The sequence below is a fragment of the Balaenoptera musculus genome, chromosome 16, assembly GCF_009873245.2.
Source record: "Balaenoptera musculus isolate JJ_BM4_2016_0621 chromosome 16, mBalMus1.pri.v3, whole genome shotgun sequence".
Taxonomy (NCBI): domain Eukaryota; kingdom Metazoa; phylum Chordata; class Mammalia; order Artiodactyla; family Balaenopteridae; genus Balaenoptera; species Balaenoptera musculus.
The window spans coordinates 38,709,517-38,728,925 of NC_045800.1; the positions used below are offsets into that span (position 1 = coordinate 38,709,517).

A 19,409-nucleotide genomic window follows, 5' to 3' on the forward strand; every position below is an offset into this window, starting at 1 on the left:
GCAAATCACATATCTAATAAAGGATTAATATCCAGAATATATAAAACTCAACAACAAAAAAACAAACCATCCAATTCATAAACAGGCATAGGACTTAAGTAGATATATCTCCAAAGAAGATATACAAATGGTCAATAAGCACATGAAAAGATGTTCAACATCATTTATCATTAAGGAAATGCAAATCAAAACCACAATGAGATACCACTTTACACCCATTAGGATGGCTATCATCCAGAAAAACCAACCAAACAAACAAAAAAAACCCAGAAAGCCCAGAAAATATCAGTGTTGGCAACGAGGATGTGGAGAAATTGGAACATCTGTACATTGCTGGTAGGAATGCAAAATGATACAGCCACAGTAGGAAACAATATGATAGTTCCTCGAAAAAGTAAGCATGGAATGACCATTTGACCCAGCAATTCCACTTCTGGGTGTACAGCTAAACAAATTCAAAGCAGAGACTTGAACACGTACTGGTACACCCAGGTTCATACCAACATTATCTACAATAGTCAAAAGGTGGAAGCAACCCAAGTGTCCATCAACAGATGAATGGATAAACAGGTTGTGGTATATACATACAATGACACATACCACAATATGGGTTAACCTTAAAGACATTACACTAAGTGAAATGAGTCACAAAAAGATAAATATTAAATGACTCCACTTATGTAAGGTACCTAGAATGGTCAAACATATAGAAACAGAAAATAGAACAGTGGTTTCCAGGGGCTGGGAGTAGGGGGAATGGGGAGTTACTGTCTAAAGAGTACAACATTTCAGTATGGAATGATAAAATAGTTTTAGAGATGGATAGTGGTGATAGTTGCACAAGGATGTGAATATACTTAATGTTACTGAAACTGTACACTTAAAAATGGTTAAAATGAAGTTACCTTATATATATTATACCACAATAAAAAAAACTTACTCATCTCCATCTCTTTTCATCCTCAAACCCATATTTTCCCCCCCAAAGCAACTACCCTAAAGTACTGGAATTCCTTTTCCTGGTATTTAATTCAGCATTTCTATATAATATACATAATAATGCTTCTTGTAGATTTATCAATTACCTACATATTTTCTGCCATGTTAGAGGAGGCTTACAAAACCAGTAGTACCCCCAACACAAATATTTCACTTCTCTTAATCCCCTTCAAATGGCAACATCACAATTTTGGGTTAAATAAACCAACAGATATTAAATTTAAATTGCTTCCTGTTTCTAACTCACCTAATTTCCTAAGAATCTATTATATTTTCTCCCAAATATTTCAATATCCACCTATAATTTATTTCCCTGAAGCCCTCTGTCCTACTGCTCTAATCACTACTGGTTGCTCTTCAGCTTTGTGGCACCGTTGTCACCCTGGGACTTTCCTTTGTTATTTCTGAGTTGTATTCCCTGTTTATCGAAACCCTTTTCTTTTCTTTCATGGTTTATTTCCCTGTTTTGCTAGGGCACATCTTCTAGTAATCTCTTAAGATATGTTACAAGGACAAATTTTTTTTAGTCCTTGAGTGTCTTTTTTTTCCTACTCTTGCACTTGATTGATGGTTTGGCTAGATACGGAACTCTAGGCTGACTGCAGAACATTTGAAGTGCTGTTCCTCCATCTTCTATCTTTAATTCTACTGCTGAGAAGTTAGATGCCACTGATATTCCTAATCCTTTCTAAATGATCCTGTAAGCTTTTGAGAAATTCTCATTATTCTTGGTATTTTTAATTTCAAAATAATTTGCCTGGTATTGGCCTGTTTTCATTTATTGTGCTTGGCACTATATAGGTCTTTTCAATCTGGAGACTCAAATCCTAAAGAAATGTCTGGTATAATACCAGAAACGATTTTCTTTGATGATTTCCCACACTGTGTGGGGACCAACACTGTATTAGGCCAAACAAAGGAAATCAACAAGCTAGATGAGCCCAAGAGTTTCCAGTTTTTGCCCTCTGATATACAGGATTCTATGGTTATTAAGGAAATCAGCTTTGGAATCTGACAGACCTGGACTCAATCCTCAGCCTCAGTTCTTACCAGCTGTGGCACTTGGGGAAGTTAGCTTCTTTTAAACCATCTATGAAATGGGGATTGGTTTACTGTAGCAATTTAATAAGATGACACATGTAAACTGCTTATACAACAGTAACACATGTATACAATAAATGTAAATAAATGTTACCTATTATTAAAATATCAAAAATTGAATTGGTGCAGATAATTTAATCATTGTCAAATCCTTCATGGCTCCACTATTTGTAAAGAATAAGACTAACAAAAGAAATGGGAGGCAGCAAATGGGGACAGGGTTTTCTTCTGGGGTGATAAAAAATGTTTTGGAACTTGACAGAAGTGGTGGTTACAAAACATTGTGAGGGTACTAAATGTAAGTGAATTGTATACTTTAAAGTGGTTAATTTTACGTTATGGGATTTACACCTCAATAAAAAAAAGGAAGCAGGAAACAGAGAGGCAATATGAGGGAAGAAGTCGAAAGCTGTTGGAAAGGGAGAGGGAATTGATATCCTTTCCTCTAAATCAGTTTGAAGCTTTCCTCTAAATAATCTCTTTTCAACTCTTTTTAACTGAATAACCAATAATGGTAATGTTGAGATGACAAACACCTCCTTTTTTATTGAAAATCAACATACAATTAAGGTTGATTGAGAGATCAGCATGTGATTAAGAGAAGAATATTTGAAAATTTTCTTCGGGAAGAAAACGTATAAAACAGGAAAGGGGAAGATGGACTTTTGAATCTATAATACAGCTGCTTATATATGGGTAAAAAAGCTGATAGTATCCCAGACAATGAATAAAGGCTTTTTTCAAAAATCACTATATATCAGGAGACTGAGCACTAAGCATTTCCTCATAATATATACAGAAATCTTCCCACATCTAAAATCTTTCCAATAAAAGAGGAGGAAGTAAATTATTTCCTACTGACAAACTAGAGGAAAATATTGTTATATACATCTTTTTTCATTTTCAACATTTCCCAAATTGTGCTCCATGGAACACTATTAGCACTAGAGAGATGCTATTTACTATACTACAAAAGAAAAGAGAGAGAGAAGGGGGAAAGGAGGGAGAGGAAGAGAAATGGAAAGAAAAGAAAAAAAAAGGAAAGCAACATATTAAAATTTCATTCTTGGGAGATTTATAATGAGTAATAGCACATTAAAGGTTCTGCAGTAAGAAAGCCAGTTCACCTCTATTAAACCTAAACTTTCCTGATTTATTAGGTACAGAACAGTTCTCAAGCTATGTCGGTTAAACATATGAAGCCTCAATTTGTTAAAGATTGCCTAGATTTATACCAGATAACATGTAAATTAGATAACTTCAATATTAGCCTGAGGGATAAGATTAATACACACACACACACACACACACACACACACACACACACACACACACACGCAAAAGATTAATATACATATCAAAGAATAATCAATCACCTGAATAAAACATTGTTTCATATTACCAGCTGGTCACAGAAAGAGTTTAGTGGCAAGAAAAAAAGGGGAGAGAAGGCAGTATTAAGAAGACAAAAAAATCTGGGAAGAGCTAGTTCTTCAACTTCCCTTCTATGAAATGACCCTGTCCTGCCCTGTCAATTCTGATCGCTTATTAAAGAAAACATTTGCAGTTAAGATAGTAAAAAATTTCAACTTGGATCACTTTTTCACCTCTCTCTTTTTATTTTTTACATTAAATTCCTGATCCCAGGAGGTAACCTCAAAAGGAGAAGTTAAATATTTGTCACAGAAGTATTACTTTGAGTACCTCAAGTATAAAATCTCACGTTGCTATAATAAACCGTATCCCTAAACGGTTAAATAATTTAAGCATGAAGATATTTGTAATTTGATTTTATTTTACTCAAAGCAATGACGTACAGCAACAACCAAGTCTGAATTCTGTACAATATTTCCTGCTTGGGGGGAAAATCATAGGAAAAATATGGAATTAGATAAGAAAAGGTAATTTTAAATATTCTTTAGACATCCCAATGTCTAAATCCCAATGTTTTCTTTTTGTTAACAGGAAAGATATAAGAAAATAAAGACATTTTTCACTGAGATGTTATCATCTTTGAACCAAAAAGGAATCATTACTGATTAGTACTAGTGTCTCCAATATAGTGTAAGCCATTCAAGGAAATCAATTATTTAGCTACTAGAGACAGTCATTTCCATGGAGAGGTTAATCCTAACACACAATCTACTTAGGAATTATTTATTTTCATTTTACTTCATAGGAAAAACTACATCTTCCTTCCTGGTCACTGTTCATCCTTTCTCATAAACTAAGGGGGGCGGGTAACTGAGGCCAACAAAGCCTTACTGGCCATTTATCCACCAATCCAAAACAAACAAACAAAAACAAAACAAGCACAGCATAGCTATTATATTCAGTTGATAATTTTTCATTTTTATGTGCTATTACCATTATCACTGGGGTGACAAGATCAGTTGGCTAAAGTACCCACTGGCTAAATAACAATCCATACACATAAAACTTTTTTCAAGAGTGACATTTGAAAAAGTCAAAAGCTAGATAAAATAAACTTTAAAGAAGATAGAATAAACTTCAACCTTTGTTCCTGATTACAAGCTAAATGTGTGAATCTTAATTCAGAGGCATAAAGGCAGAGGTTATGAAGTCAGATGACAGATCAAAATACTTCCCAGCACAGTAGTTGCTTGATGACGTTATTACAACCTAAGATCCGATAATCATATGTATAGAACCAGAAACTGGACTTTATCAGTAACCTGAAACATGATCAATCAGTCTCAGTAAATTCAGTCAAAAGAGACTAATTCACATTCAGAAGAGAACAATGTAAAAATTAGCACACCAGATTAATGTATCACAAGGATATCCTTACAGAGATGAGAAAACGTGTCCTCTGCTCAGAGTACTCATACTCCTTTTCAGTATTAAGTATTAATCTGACTTGGTTGAATACAGAATTATAGTAATGTGTCTTCCACTGTGTCCTGCCCAACTATGAGAAGGCAAATTCATTTCCTATTTTCAAGTTCTTAAATAGTTCCTCTGACAGCCTCATGTACCATCTATAACCGTAACAGAAACTACAAAGAACTCTGGGAGTTTTTTGTAGATACTGAAATTTAATTCTGAACACAACATTACAAAAATCCAATTGGATACAACTCAATACTGCAAAAATGTAAATATACTCTGGCTCAAAGCAACTTGCTAAAAATTAACCACTTAGTAAAACAACTATGGTTAGCTCATGTAAGAGTACAGATAGTCTTATATACTAAGACAACTATTTAAAAAGGATTCTACATCTGCAAAAAGCTTTAAAAAGTGTTTTCCTGCACATTATAACATTTAATTCTCATAACCACCAAATATTTAAATTGAAAGTCTCCAAAAAAGATACTTCTGAGAGTACAGGGAATAATCCAAAATTTTAACTTTTAAAAGCCAATTAAAGTTCCTACTGACATTTTACAGTTAATTTATTTATACACATATTTTTTGCTCTGAAATTAGAAAACATATTGACTATTTACACAGCAGACAAAAATTCCTTCTCTCATAAAATATATTATGTACTCTTAGGTCATAAATGTATTTAAAATTATTTAAATGAGCCTTGAGAACTACTGTTCAGAACTGAATGATAATTACACTTAGAGAATTATGCAAAATTGTAAAGCAAACACTTAGGCTTTGGTATGCCCAGCAACTCCTTTCTAGATCCCCTGTACCAAATACTTCTTCAATTCCTTGGTACACTTATGCCCCATTATAAACTGCTCTATGTAAAATTACATGGTACCAGGTACCTACACCTTAGCATAAATAAATTTAAGTGAATAAATCCACTCAAGATTTTAAGGATAATACCCAATTGTGAAATAAAAGACAAAAATCATACTGTAATGGAATCCAGACATTAAACTGGTGAGGGGCATTTTATGGAGTCCATGAAATCATATCACATACACCTGATTATGTAAAAGGTCAGTTCTTATCAAATGAGTTTTATCACATTGAGGCCGAGTAGGTACGTGAAGCAAGAAAAAAGCAGTTATAGGTCACCAACATAATAAAAATAAAGTTTACATCACAAGGTACATCTTTTTCTGTGGTTTAGAAATCTTTTCTAAATGAAAATACAACACGAATATACATCAATATTTGAAACAGAAAATTAAAGAGTTCTTACCTTACTACATCATCAATATTGTTCCTGTATACGCCTTCAAGTCTTTCTGCAGGAAACCCCATAGCAATAATGTTTGGATAAATATCTGAGTACTTAAGTTAAGGAAATATGCAACAATGCAAATTACATGTACACATTTTAAAACATTAGCTGATTGAAATACACAACAATGCAAACTACATGTACATGTTTTAAAACATTAGCTGATTATAAAAAGAAGCTTTCCCCACTACAAGCTATGCTAATAAAAGATTGTCAAATGTATTTACTTATAAGCCACCATGTGTAATTAAGAAATACAGGTAAATACATTGACCCCAAAAAAGATCCTCAAAACAATTATATGACAAAACAATTTTTAAATCCTTCTACTCAGTACATTTAGAATGCACCTAAGGTAAAAGGTAACTTCCATATTTACAGTCCTAAAGTATCGGGACAAAACCCAACTCAAAATAAAAACAAAACAAAAAACAGCTGTACAACTTCTCATTTTTCATGGTTGTAAAAGGTACTACAGTATAGAGAAAAGTAGATACAATTAAGAGTTAGAAAGCCAGATTTAAGAACTGGCTATGCCTCTAAACAGCTGTATAAATTGGACAACTCAACCTTTCCTATTCTACACAATAGGCTGAGAAGACCACTATGATCTCTTCTAGCCCTTGGTATTTATGATTTGATAATGTTGAACTGAGGTAGAAACTTATTCTCATTTCCAAACAAGGTAATCAATATTTAGCATGCCCATTCTATTAACTTATGTTATATACTACAGTTGCACAAAACAAACTTCCACCTCAAAAATTTGTATCAGATTAACCATAAAAAAACACCAATAATCTACATTTCTATGCATTTTGTCCATCATACTAGCTCTCATTTCTTGAGCTCTATCAATCCTCTCTAATCTCATGATTTTCTGACACAGAAACCAGCCAAGCTAATCTGCCTTAAGCCACTCAAGACCATCTCTAAAGCTCTATGCCCACCTACTTGGACCCATTCATCTTCCAAATACAATTCAAAATTCACCAAATCCAGTGCCCTTTTAAAGATATTTTTTCTTTATTTCTGCTGCATTCACACTACCGAGCTTATTTCAGTATTATTTTCAATCTAAAAATAACTATTAAATTACTAAAAGCTTTCATTTTGATATATCATTATAATTTAAGAAAAGATTATATTATTATATGTTCTACCTTTATGATTACTAGTACTGCTTGGACAGATCTACAGAATATTTTAAGAAAAAAATGTGCATAACAGAGTATATAGTATGTTACCTTTTGTATAAAAGGAATATTTTATAAAAGAAATAATTATTTACACATATTTTTGTTTGAATTTGAACCCTCCAACACACACACACACACACACACACACACACACACACTGATAACTGAGAAACAAAAATGGCTGCTTCATAGAGAAGGGGAGGGGAAAGAGGGAAGCACACATTGAAACAAATAAATCTGATTAAATATCAAATTGGTAACCAGGAGAAAGGATTTATTTCAAGGGTTATTTGGACACTAATTTTACTGTACTTCTGGGCAGGAAGTATTCTAAGAAGGAAGAGAGCTACAAAGAAATTTTAAACTTCTTCCAATAGTTTATTTCTAATAATATCAGTATTGATATCTTCAAATTTTTTCCTTATATTATAGGAAAAAACAATGAAGTTATGTTAATGACTTGAAGATTCATGATTATTACTGTAAGAGAAAAGAGATACCATTATAAAATCAAGAACTCAAGTAATAACTGAAAATATTAATGTGAACTCATGTTTGTAGAACTCTATATCGTTTAGGTCTTTTCAAAAAAATGGCCTAAAAGTATGTCACCTTAGCAGTAGTAAACACTTCTAGAATCCGATTTCATCCCTAATATCATAATACACGAAAAGGTACCAACTCCTTGGAAAACTGGTTGATGTCAGATCTGGGGCAGGGAAGGTACAAGGTAAGCCTGGGATATCTTTCTGTGCCAAAAAGCAGGAAGGCATACAGAGATTAGTGGTCTATATCAAACAGACATAGAAGCTAGCATGAAGGATATCACAATGGCTAAATGTGTGACAAACTGAGTATCAAAGAAAAAATTTAAATGGTAGTAAATTAAAGAATCCTGAATAAAATGAAAATCCGTGAGTCTATAAAGATACTCAAAACAGAAAAAGTTAGAGCAACTAAACAAAAAATTATTTTCATTTATAACTTTTGATAAAAGTGGCTATTGGAATAGTTCTTTACTTTGAAATTGGTGAAGGGGGAGATTAAGGATTTATCCTACTTTTCCTGTAGGAACTCTATTTCAGGGCAAGCAAATAACTCCATTTCATAAAGCAAACGCAACAGAAAACACCAGTTAATAAACATAAAAAGACAGAATTAGAAAAATCAAACTTTGCAAGCCCTAATAAAAGTATTGATTTAGGCAAGGATCAACAAATGGTGCTAAACCAATAGGTGAGTGGATAATGAGGAACTGAACTTTCGTACAGAGCCAAAGTAACACCACACAAAGTATCTTCTAATGTAAGAAGACAAATATAATTTAATAATGGGCAGAAAAGACTGTCATCACCCAATTTCAGTGGTCAATCTCAGCATTACCAAGAAAGTTAAGTAGAGATCACATAACTTTTGATGTGCTGCAATATGAAGAACACAGCATCATCTATGATAGCCAAATCATCTTCAACCTGCGAATCCACCAAGCACTTAGAGATATAAATTTTAACTTACAGACACTATATGAGATAGAACAAGCTAAATGACATTATGAGCATAAACTGGACAAATTCAAAAGGTCTGCAGGACATGATGCAGTCTCTTTCAAATTATCTTTTTAAAAAGTCAAATATCATTGTAAAAGGTGAGGAGGGGAGGGATGGGTAGCTATCCTTGATTTAGAAAGACATAAGGGTTCTAACAGTCAAGTTCACTGGTACAATCCTGTTCTGGTTACTGTTTTAGACAAACCAGCCATTAAGGACATTTTTAGAAATTTTAATATGATCCGAGGATTGGCTGAGATGAAAATTTACAGAAATGGAATAGTAGACATTATTGACTGAAAAAAAGGTTTCAAGAGAGAAGGTACAGTGTGACACCATTTTGATAAAAGAAAACATATACAGTATACCTGTATACTTAATTAAATTAAAATATGTAGACAAAAAGATTACAAACTAAAGTACTAAAAGTAATAATCTCTAGATGGTAGGAGTATATATTTTTTCTCATTTTTGCTTGTTTTGTGTTCTCTATTTTTGGTATGATGCACCTGTACTATTTCTATAACGGGTTTTAAAAATTATGTTTGCTTTATAATTACCTCCAAATCTATTTACTAAGTGTCTTGGCAAAATATTGTCTTGCCCTATATGACTTAACAATCAGCTTTGTATGTAGTTTTTTTAAATGCTGAATTTCTTTTAAAAAAAAAGTATAATAATAAAAGTATCTAAGACTTAAATAGCTTTTACTATGGGCCAGGAACAATTTTTGTCACTTTAAGAATACATAAATTCACCCTCAACCTCAAAGGGTTCTTCTACTATAAAGACTCCCAAAGAAAACCGTTAGGATTAACATTTTTAACATCACGAATATTAGCTGTCATCTATTATTCTCACATAAGAAAGTAGCGCCACTTAAAAATGTAGCTCTTATTCAATTATCAAAATGTTTTAGCATATTGTATCCACTCACACACACACACACAAAAACCGGAACAGAGGCTCAAATCAAGCCTAAAGCAGTACAATTCCTGAAAATGAATCATCTTTACTTTTAAACTCTGTCTTATAGAGTAGAAACATAAGAAAATGGGAAATAACAGTCAGAAAAAAATGAGGCAGCAGTAGGGAACCCAAAGCAGTGGCAGCTACCACATATCTGGAATTCCTACCTAAAAAATTATAAATACATTTTAGTAAAAAATATAAATTGAAATAATGCCAAGTTTTTCTGAGCAATGCAACAGAAAATTTTTTATGTAAAAACAAGTTTATTACTACTAACTTACCTAACCATTAATTTCTGTGAGAATGCTAGTAAGATTCTAGCCTTATAGAAAAGCATGGAAGTGGGGGGAGGGATAAATTAGGAATTTGGGATTAACAGATACACACTACTATATATAAAATAGATAAACAACAAGGACCTACTGCACAGCACAGGGAATCATATTCAATACCTTGAATAACCTATAATGGAAAAGAATATATATATTCTTATAATCATATATATATAAAACCAAATCACTCTGCTGTACTCCTGAAACGCTGTAAACCAACTATACTTCAATAAATTAAAAAAGAAAGAAAGAAAGAAAGAAAAGCATAGAAATATAAAGCCCCTTGAAATGCAGTCATTTTAACAAGGACTAAACTCAAATTTATCCTTGTACTATGAATACTAACTAATAAAGTAAATAAGGTTGCAAAGGGCTTGGTTAACTTACTTAAGAAAACTACTTATCAGTAACTACACATAACTGGGGATGTTATATACTCATTAAAGTAAATTCAGTCAGCCCCCTCCTTTATTTACTTAATTAGGAGGAGGCCGACTGAATTTACAGAATTCCAAAACTGATGTCAGCAACTAATAATAATGTCCAAACACATTTTGAACATTCAAAAACACATTGAACATTGTGCAAGGGGCACTGAGAACATAAGACTAAGTAAGCAAAGATTACAGCACTCTAGGAGTTCCTATTCTATCAGGGAAGACAGACACACAGACATACAACTATGCCAAAGGCCCCATTATATATACATAAGATCAAGATATTTTAAGAGCTAGAGAAAGAGGGATTAATTCTGTAGAGGCAGAGATACAGCTTCACAAAGTAGGTAGTATGTTAGATAATCCTTAAGAAATAGGTCATACACCAGTAAACAGAAGAAGAAACAAGAACAATTACAACATTTCAGAGGTTAGAGCAGATACATGGAAATACATAAAATATTCAGAAAAAGCGAGCAGTCCAGTATAGCTCACACACAAATCTTTATGGAGAAGGTGGCAGGACTGACAGAAGATTAGGTCTGGTTTTAAGGATGCTGTGACAGGAAGTTCAATTCAATCAGACAGATAAGGAGTCAAAGGCCAGGATCAACATGCAACAATCATGAGTTTCTGCAGAGCAACAATCCAATCTTTCCTTTAAACAGAATCTAGGAATTTAGCCTTCTTAAGGTTTCATTTTTCGTCAGACTCCCAACTTCCTTATTCATACAGTTTGAGATTTTACCCAACACTTTGGCATCCATCATAAATTAGAAAAACAGGGCTTCCCTGGTGGCGCAGTGGTTGAGAATCTGCCTGCCAATGCAGGGGACACGGGTTCGAGCCCTGCTCTGGGAAGATCCCACATGCCGCGGAGCAACTGGGCCCGTGAGCCACAACTACTGAGCCTGCGCGTCTGGAGCCTGTGCTCCGCAACAAGAGAGGCCGCGATGGTGAGAGGCCCGCGCACCGCGATGAAGAGCGGTCCCCACTTGCCGCAACTAGAGAAGGCCCTCGCACAGAAACGAAGACTCAACACAGTCATAAATAAATAAATAAATAAATAAAAGAACGTGAATTTCTTAAATAAATAAATAAATAAATAAATAAATAAATAAATAAATAAATTAGAAAAACAGAGAACACGTCCCAGACAGTACACCAAATACATTCTCATTTAATCCTAACAATCTTATGAAGTAACATTACCACTTCACAGATGATGAAATTGAGGGTCAAAAAGATTGGTCCCAAAGCCAGCAAGTAGTTAGTTACAATTCAAACCCATTATGTACGTAACTCTAAAGCCCAAGCTTTTTGTACCATTCTGCCTCAAAAGATTAAGATTTTCTATACTTCCAAATCAATAATAAAAACATAAAATTTTCAAAGGAAGCAGATTCAAATGAAAGTAATTTACTAATCACACATTAAAACTAAAAAACTTCTAAAAGACAATACAAAAATCTACTGGTATTTCCAAAACTGATGTCAGCAACTTATGAATGCTCAATTTTGAGGCAAACATTTCTCATGCCAAGAATTATGTCAATAAATAAAACCTTTCTAACGTATGACTTTTTTGCTTCCCATTAAAATTTTTATGACATACTTTTTTAGACAATTTAAACCAAATAGGAATAACTGGGGGGGTGGGAATATATATATATATATATATATATATATATATATATAGACACACATATACATATATATATATATATGACTTCTAATACAGAATAGACTTAACTTGCACTTACTGGATACTATTTTGAATAATAAGTAGAGTGGGCTAATAAAAGTACCTATCATATAGGGTTGTTATAAAGATTAAATGATTTAATATATGAACAATGCCTAGAACACAGTGATGTCTATGAACTGAACAAATGGTATAACCCTAGATCTTAAGAGCCCACCGCTATTTGGTTGGTTTTCAATGACAATGACTTGTTGAATAACCTAACCCTTCTAAGGAACATCAAAACCCAACAGAATCTTTAACTCTTTAAAATCTTTACTATATCAATTTGCCTTTCTATTTAACTTAAGAACATATGTAAAATATAACTCCAAAAGGAAAAAAAAGCCTCTTTCCCCACATCAGTGGCTCCTGCACATGCAATAAGGAGAGAGTAAGAAATGCATACATGGTACTATCTTGCCTAGGTCGGATGCCACCATAGCTACAGGAGATCTGATATACACTGGACAGTCTTTCCCCACTCCCCCTCCTTCAAGTAAACATGTTAAAATGTGTTTTGTTTTCCTTTAATTGAGGTATAATTTACATACAATTAAATACACAGATCTTAAGTGACTGGTTTATGAGTTCTGATAATTATATACAGTATATCATGTTTGACTCAAGCGCTACAACAATCCCTTCTCACACCACAGAACACTGTCCCAAAGAAAATAATGAATAAATAATAGTTAAGTTTTAAAATCTGTGCACAGAAGTTGATTCAACCCATAATATAAATGACCTATTATAAAATAATGTGGCTACTATGAGTTAAATAATTTTTTATTGGCTGTTCTAAGCATCCAAGCATAACATAAAACACTAAAAACATGTTCCAAGTTACCTCTAATTAACAAAACATCTTTCAAAAAACTTGTGACTTGAGATCTCATGAGTCTACCTTACCTCAGAAATTTATTTGAGCCTAAATTAATGGGGTTTAAACTATAAATTTACCTTGAATTTTCAAATAGAGGATAACAACCAAAAATAGCTCCCTAAGATACTTTGTTTTACTACTTTCCATTCTATTGCACATTTTATTAAAATGACAAGGGAGGGAAAAAATAGCTCCTTAAGCTTTATTTTATAATGTGTTCCTGACACAGACTGAATCTTATTTTAAATATGATAATTACTGGGGGCTTCCCTGATGGTGCAGTGGTTAAGAATCTGCCTGCCAATGCAAGGGACACGGGTTCGAGCCCTGGCCCGGGCAGATCCCACATGCCGCGGCGCAACTAAGCCCGTGCGTCACAACTACTGAGCCTGAGCTCTAGAGCCCACAAGCCACAACTACTGAGCCCACGTGCCACAACTACTGAAGCCTGCGCGCCTAGAGCCTGTGCTCCGCAACAAGAGAAGCCACGACAATGAGAAGCCCACTCACCACAACTAGAGAAAGCCCACGCACAGCAACAAAGACCCAACACAGCCAAAAATTAATTAATTAATTAAAAATAAATAAATATAATTACTAACAGTAAAGCAGTTCTGAAAAGTTTCTCTGTAGTACTCTGTATAGTATATAGATATACTTATCCCTTAACTTATAAACTGAAGTGCAGTGCTCGTATACAAACCAATAACTTATTTTTCCTGCCAAAATTATTTTAAGGAAAATTATTTCCACAGACCACATAAAAGCTATTTTTAGAATTCTAGTTAACTGAAAGTCATACAATGTGAAGCTATAGCATACGTGGAACACGACAGGTCAAATAAAAAGTGACATACAGATTTTAGAGAGGTAGTGATCAAAAAGTTTCAAAAGCAAATCTCAAGTTGTCTGGCTCACAAGAGGAACACTGAGCTAAACTGGCAGCAGGAGTAAAGGAATAAAGTCAGACTAACAAGAGAAGACAACAAGAATCAAAAGCACGTTAGCAAATACCAGGAGGTCACAATTTAATTTCATTTTCGAGGAATTTTCTGGAGCTTTTTCCTTGATTTCTGTCAGTGCTTTCAACTCACAGACACTTAAGGCTCAGGTGAGAGGAAAAGAAATTCAGCCACTGATTCATTAGCTACATCAGCTTTACATTTCTTTCAACAAATTTTAACAGGTTTAAATTTAACAAAGACTTTCCAAGTATGTCACAGTTAATCCACGTTATCAACTTTTATAATCAAATTATGTTTTAAATACCACCCATGCTCATAGACTTCTATGACTTTCTCATTTAATAAAAGATTTTATATTTCTTAACTAGATTTTATTTTTCCCTAATAAGTGTGTTAAATGTTTGGATCTGGTTTCTGATGATTCTATTGGGAGGAAAGCAGAAATAGGAGTTCCTTGAATTCCCCAGTTGATAAAGTGTTAACTGTTCAGTATTTAAGAACATCTGCCCTAATATACATCATATAATCATCCCTGTACAGACCAAATTAATGCAGCCTAAAATTTTATTTTCTAAAGTGAAAAGGGTACATAGATACAAAAGCATGAACTACAGAAATATTAAGAGAAAGAATGCTCAAAAAGATGGGAATTTTAAGAATACAGAAGAAATGTCCAGGAACAACACAGGACACAGGAACTCTGAAATATTTACTAGATGACAGGTCCTGTACTAAGTACTTAATGCATACTGTCATTTAATATAGAAAACCAGAATTCCATTCTTAGCTTTGCAACTTAAAAGCCTAGGCTTCAGATTAAGTTAATCTCTGAGCCTCAAATATTTTTGTTTTTCTGTAAAATAATAACACTTGCTGTAACTTCTTCACTGGTTGTTTCAAAGATCAAATGCGATATCGGAAATATCTTTAAATCTGTAAAATTGCAAAGGGGTCTACAATTGTAAATAAGGGGTTGTTATTATTTGAGGTTGCGTAAGTTAGAAATGTCCTGTTATTTTTTAGTTTAAATGTCTCATTACAAGGCAACTCAAGACAGTTTTCATAAACAAATTATAAAAGGAATTCCAATATATTAACTTAAATTCACTTTAGCATAAATTTTAGGTTCCTTTTAACACTTTTTAATTATCTGCTAGCAGTGCCAAACCAGAAAGGAAAACTGACTGGCAAATAACTGAGGAACTCTACTAAAGTTTTCTACTTCTCCAAGCAATTTGAACCTCACAACTTTCTTTGATGTTTTTATATTATACCAACTCTTCTTGACTGAAAAGTTTACACAAGTTTATATCTCACTTTCTAAATGAAAAATTACATTCTTCAAAGGTAATATCAAGAATTGCTAGTAATTCTTCCACTTAGAAGCAATACTATAAACTGGTTCGTTTGGCAAGAAACCTGCAATCATGTTACTTCCCTGGTGGCGCAGTGGTTAAGAATCCGCCTGCCAGTGCAGGGGACACGGGTTCCAGCCCTGATCCGGGAAGACCCCACATGCCGCAGAGCAACTAAGCCCGTGCGCCACAACTACTGAGCCCGCGTGCCACAACTACTGAAGCCCACGTGCCTAGAGCCCGTGTTCCGCAACAAGAAGCCACCTCAATGAGAAGCCCACGCACCGCAACGAAGAGTAGCCCCCACTCGCTGCAACTAGAGAAAGCCTGTGTGCAGCAACGAAGACCCAATGCAGCCAAAAAAATAAATAAAATAAATAAATAAAGGAATGAGCATCTTAAAAAAAAAAAAAAAGAAATCTGCAACCTACAGAGCCATGAAACTGCTGTATCTTTTATTCCAACAATCCCACTCTAACAATATAATCTAAAAAAACAAACCAAGGAAAAAAAAGTAAACTATACAAAGCTATCTACATTAGTGCTGTTTCAGCAAACCATGATATTTAGCCTGATGAAATATTACCTATATAGCTTTTAAAATAAGTACCCATTGACAGATAAAAGTTTGTGATAAAAGAGAACACAGAACAGTATGAAAACACTGATTACAAGGATCTAATTATGTTCATATGTACATTAACAAACAGGGAAAGATAATTTCCAGTGACAAATATCTGAAACAGAAGTAATTTTTTTTCTATTAAATTGTTCAAATTTAAGAATCATTTTGAAAACATTTCAAGCTAGATATATTGATTCCACTGAGTTAAAAAAAAATCTTTTTAAAGGAATAATCAAGGCACTGAAATTTATTTAAATTTAATCAAATTAGAACCATGGAAAAATATCAAGTCACTGATAATGCAAGCAATAGTCTAAAATCCAAAGTACAATTTTTTAGTGTATTAGCTGAGGGATTATTAGTCCCCTCAACTAACTGAATCAATTTTTCTCCGGAGTAGTTGTTAATTATGAAATAATATATCCACAACTGTTCAAGCCTACATCTGTGAACCTCTAAAAATTTAAGTTGCCCAACTAACTGGTTTTAACGAGTATACCAAACAATTACCTTCTTCCTAGGTCTCTGGATGAATACGATAAGACTGATTTCCTGTTTCGGAACTCTGCTGCTGTTAAAATACACACACACACCCCCCTACAGTGCTGCTCCCACTAAAAAACATCTAAGATTGACTACCAATGACAAATCGAACAAATTATGGCTGTAACACATAACTTTCAAAAAGATTATCAGTTCAACAACATGCACTAGATATACTTATCCACATTATATACTCGAACCAAGCCAAATGTTAATTCTAATTAATTTTCTACCATAAAATCTTAATAAAGCATATTAAAGACTGTAAAAGTTAAAATTATATCAATCCATCATTACTGTGAAGTACATAAGAGGGTGTCTTTTATGCTCTAATATTCATATTCAATGTTAGATTTATAAATTACTTCTGTAATATCATTCTATTATAAAAGCCATTCTTTTATCATTTATTTTAATAGAAGTGACTACCTAAAACATTAGTTTTGGCTACTCTATAGCTATGCAGAAAAATAAAAGGCCATTAACTTTTACAGAAAAAAGACATTCAAAGAGTTAAAGGTACAAGATGCCAAGGGATTTGTCAGTAGTTTGACAACAAAGGCCTAGTAACGTTTAGTGCCAATTCACTCAATTATTAGCAAACTGCATTCTGGAAGGAACAAAAAGATTCCAAGATTTGTAAATGAATTGATCTTTTAGATACAATCATGAACAAATTTCCTAACATTCAAAAACTACCACACACACACAAGGTACTAAAAAAACAAAGTTCTAATACAAATGTGTCTCCAAGTGGATTTTCTTTTTCCTATTAATTAAGCCAAAACTGCAAGATTTTTAAATTTACTTCTAACAATCAAATTTACTTTTCAAAGAAAGTCCTGTTAATTTGAAACATTTTAAAGGAGAAAAGCTCCAAACAAGTGTGTACTGTTTCATTTTATATTTGACTTTAATATTATAAAATCAAATCTCTTTATTCCATATCTTTTTTTACTTTAATATTATAAAATCAAATCTCTTTATTCCATATCTTAAGTCAGAAAATCATCTGGAAATGACTTACTTTTTTCCCCAATTAGCAAAAAGTTTTGCCTAAGTGCAGTATTTTAATCTGGATAAGAACAATATAAACTAGAAATTCATACAGATTTTAAAATATGAAGGCACACATACTGGCATTCATTACTCTATTGGTAAGAATCATATTACTGATTTTATGATAAGTGCCTGTTCTAATACTACTGTATAATATGATTCATATTCCCACTGATGGTATTTAATCATTATATCAATTTATAACTGCTTGAATAAGTATATTATCCAAAAAATCTGAAATTACATATACTAAAATACTAGTCAAAATTCATCTTAAGATTTAATAATATGCAATTTTAGAATATACTAACAGCTATGAGAATAAGGTACATTGCTTGCTTTGAACTGATAACACAATTTTAGACAGCATGTTCCTCAAGGGATACCATTATTAGTATGAATCCAATATTGCAAATGGGGGAGAAGACACAATTACTGATCATGGTTAGCTGTGGAATCTTCGTATTCAAAGGAGAACACAGTAAAAATCTTGGAAACTAATTAGACTGAAACATTAAAGAAAAAACTAACTTAAGGTTACTAACTTTTTCAACCAGTAAATAAACTTTTAAAAACATAACGTTTAACATACAGAAAAACAAAAATACCAAGTTAGGAGGGACAGAAATGAAAAGAGGGGAAAGGAGCTCTTAACACCTCACACCGTTTAAATACTATTAAGTAAACAGAACAGGTGAAGACTTTTACACTTTTAGTATTTGGATAAAAAAAACTCACCTACACATGCACCACACTTCATGTAAGAGATATAATTTATGTACACACCATCTATCCAAAAAGATACACAAAGGCATCATTCTGTTCATGGCCTACAATTCAGGAATGAACAAAATCTATAAACTGATGATAGTAAAACAATCTACTTTCATCAGACATTAATTTGAAATTGGCAAGACGTTTCTTACACAGAAAATAGAAACTCCGGACACAAAGTTGAATTTGAAAACATAAATTCAAAATGGTATCTAAACTGAAATATTATATCTGATCATATTAATCACCTGGCATGATAACAAACTTCTCAATAAAAAACAATGTCAACATAATAAATAAAACAAAGTAGATTAAAATTAATCAGATCCTATTAAGCCCCATATGCAATTTTAAAGACTTCTATGCAACTCGGCAAGATTAAATTCTTGGGGGTGAAAAGAAATTAAGTTATAGAAACAACTACTGAAGTGGTTCAAAATGCAATAGCAAAATTTTAGGGGAAACTCATTTACTAGCATACAGACAAGAAGTGAGTTATGGGAGAAGAAAGAAGAGAACTTGAAAAATATTTAAGCAAATCTTTAAGGAATACTTATTCAATCAGGTCCCTGATTAAGTTCTGTAATAATGAATTCCTATATATCAACTCTTAGGAAAACTACAGTTTAAAAATCTTGTATAACTACAGTATCAAAATCTTGTATAACTTAATACCTCAAGTTAAAACATGATGTTT

The 19,409-nt window shown here is 33.0% G+C and overlaps 1 protein-coding gene across 2 annotated transcripts in view; it reads right to left on the minus strand.

Moving 5' to 3' along the window:
* The window catches only part of PTEN (phosphatase and tensin homolog), an 88,256-nt gene that overhangs the window by 55,943 nt on the left and 12,904 nt on the right, over positions 1–19,409 (minus strand). For both annotated transcript variants that reach the window (XM_036827805.1, XM_036827804.1), the window contains exon 2: positions 6,233–6,317. In XM_036827805.1, coding sequence (XP_036683700.1) covers positions 6,233–6,317 — 85 coding nt within the window. The remainder of the gene's footprint in view (positions 1–6,232; positions 6,318–19,409) is intronic.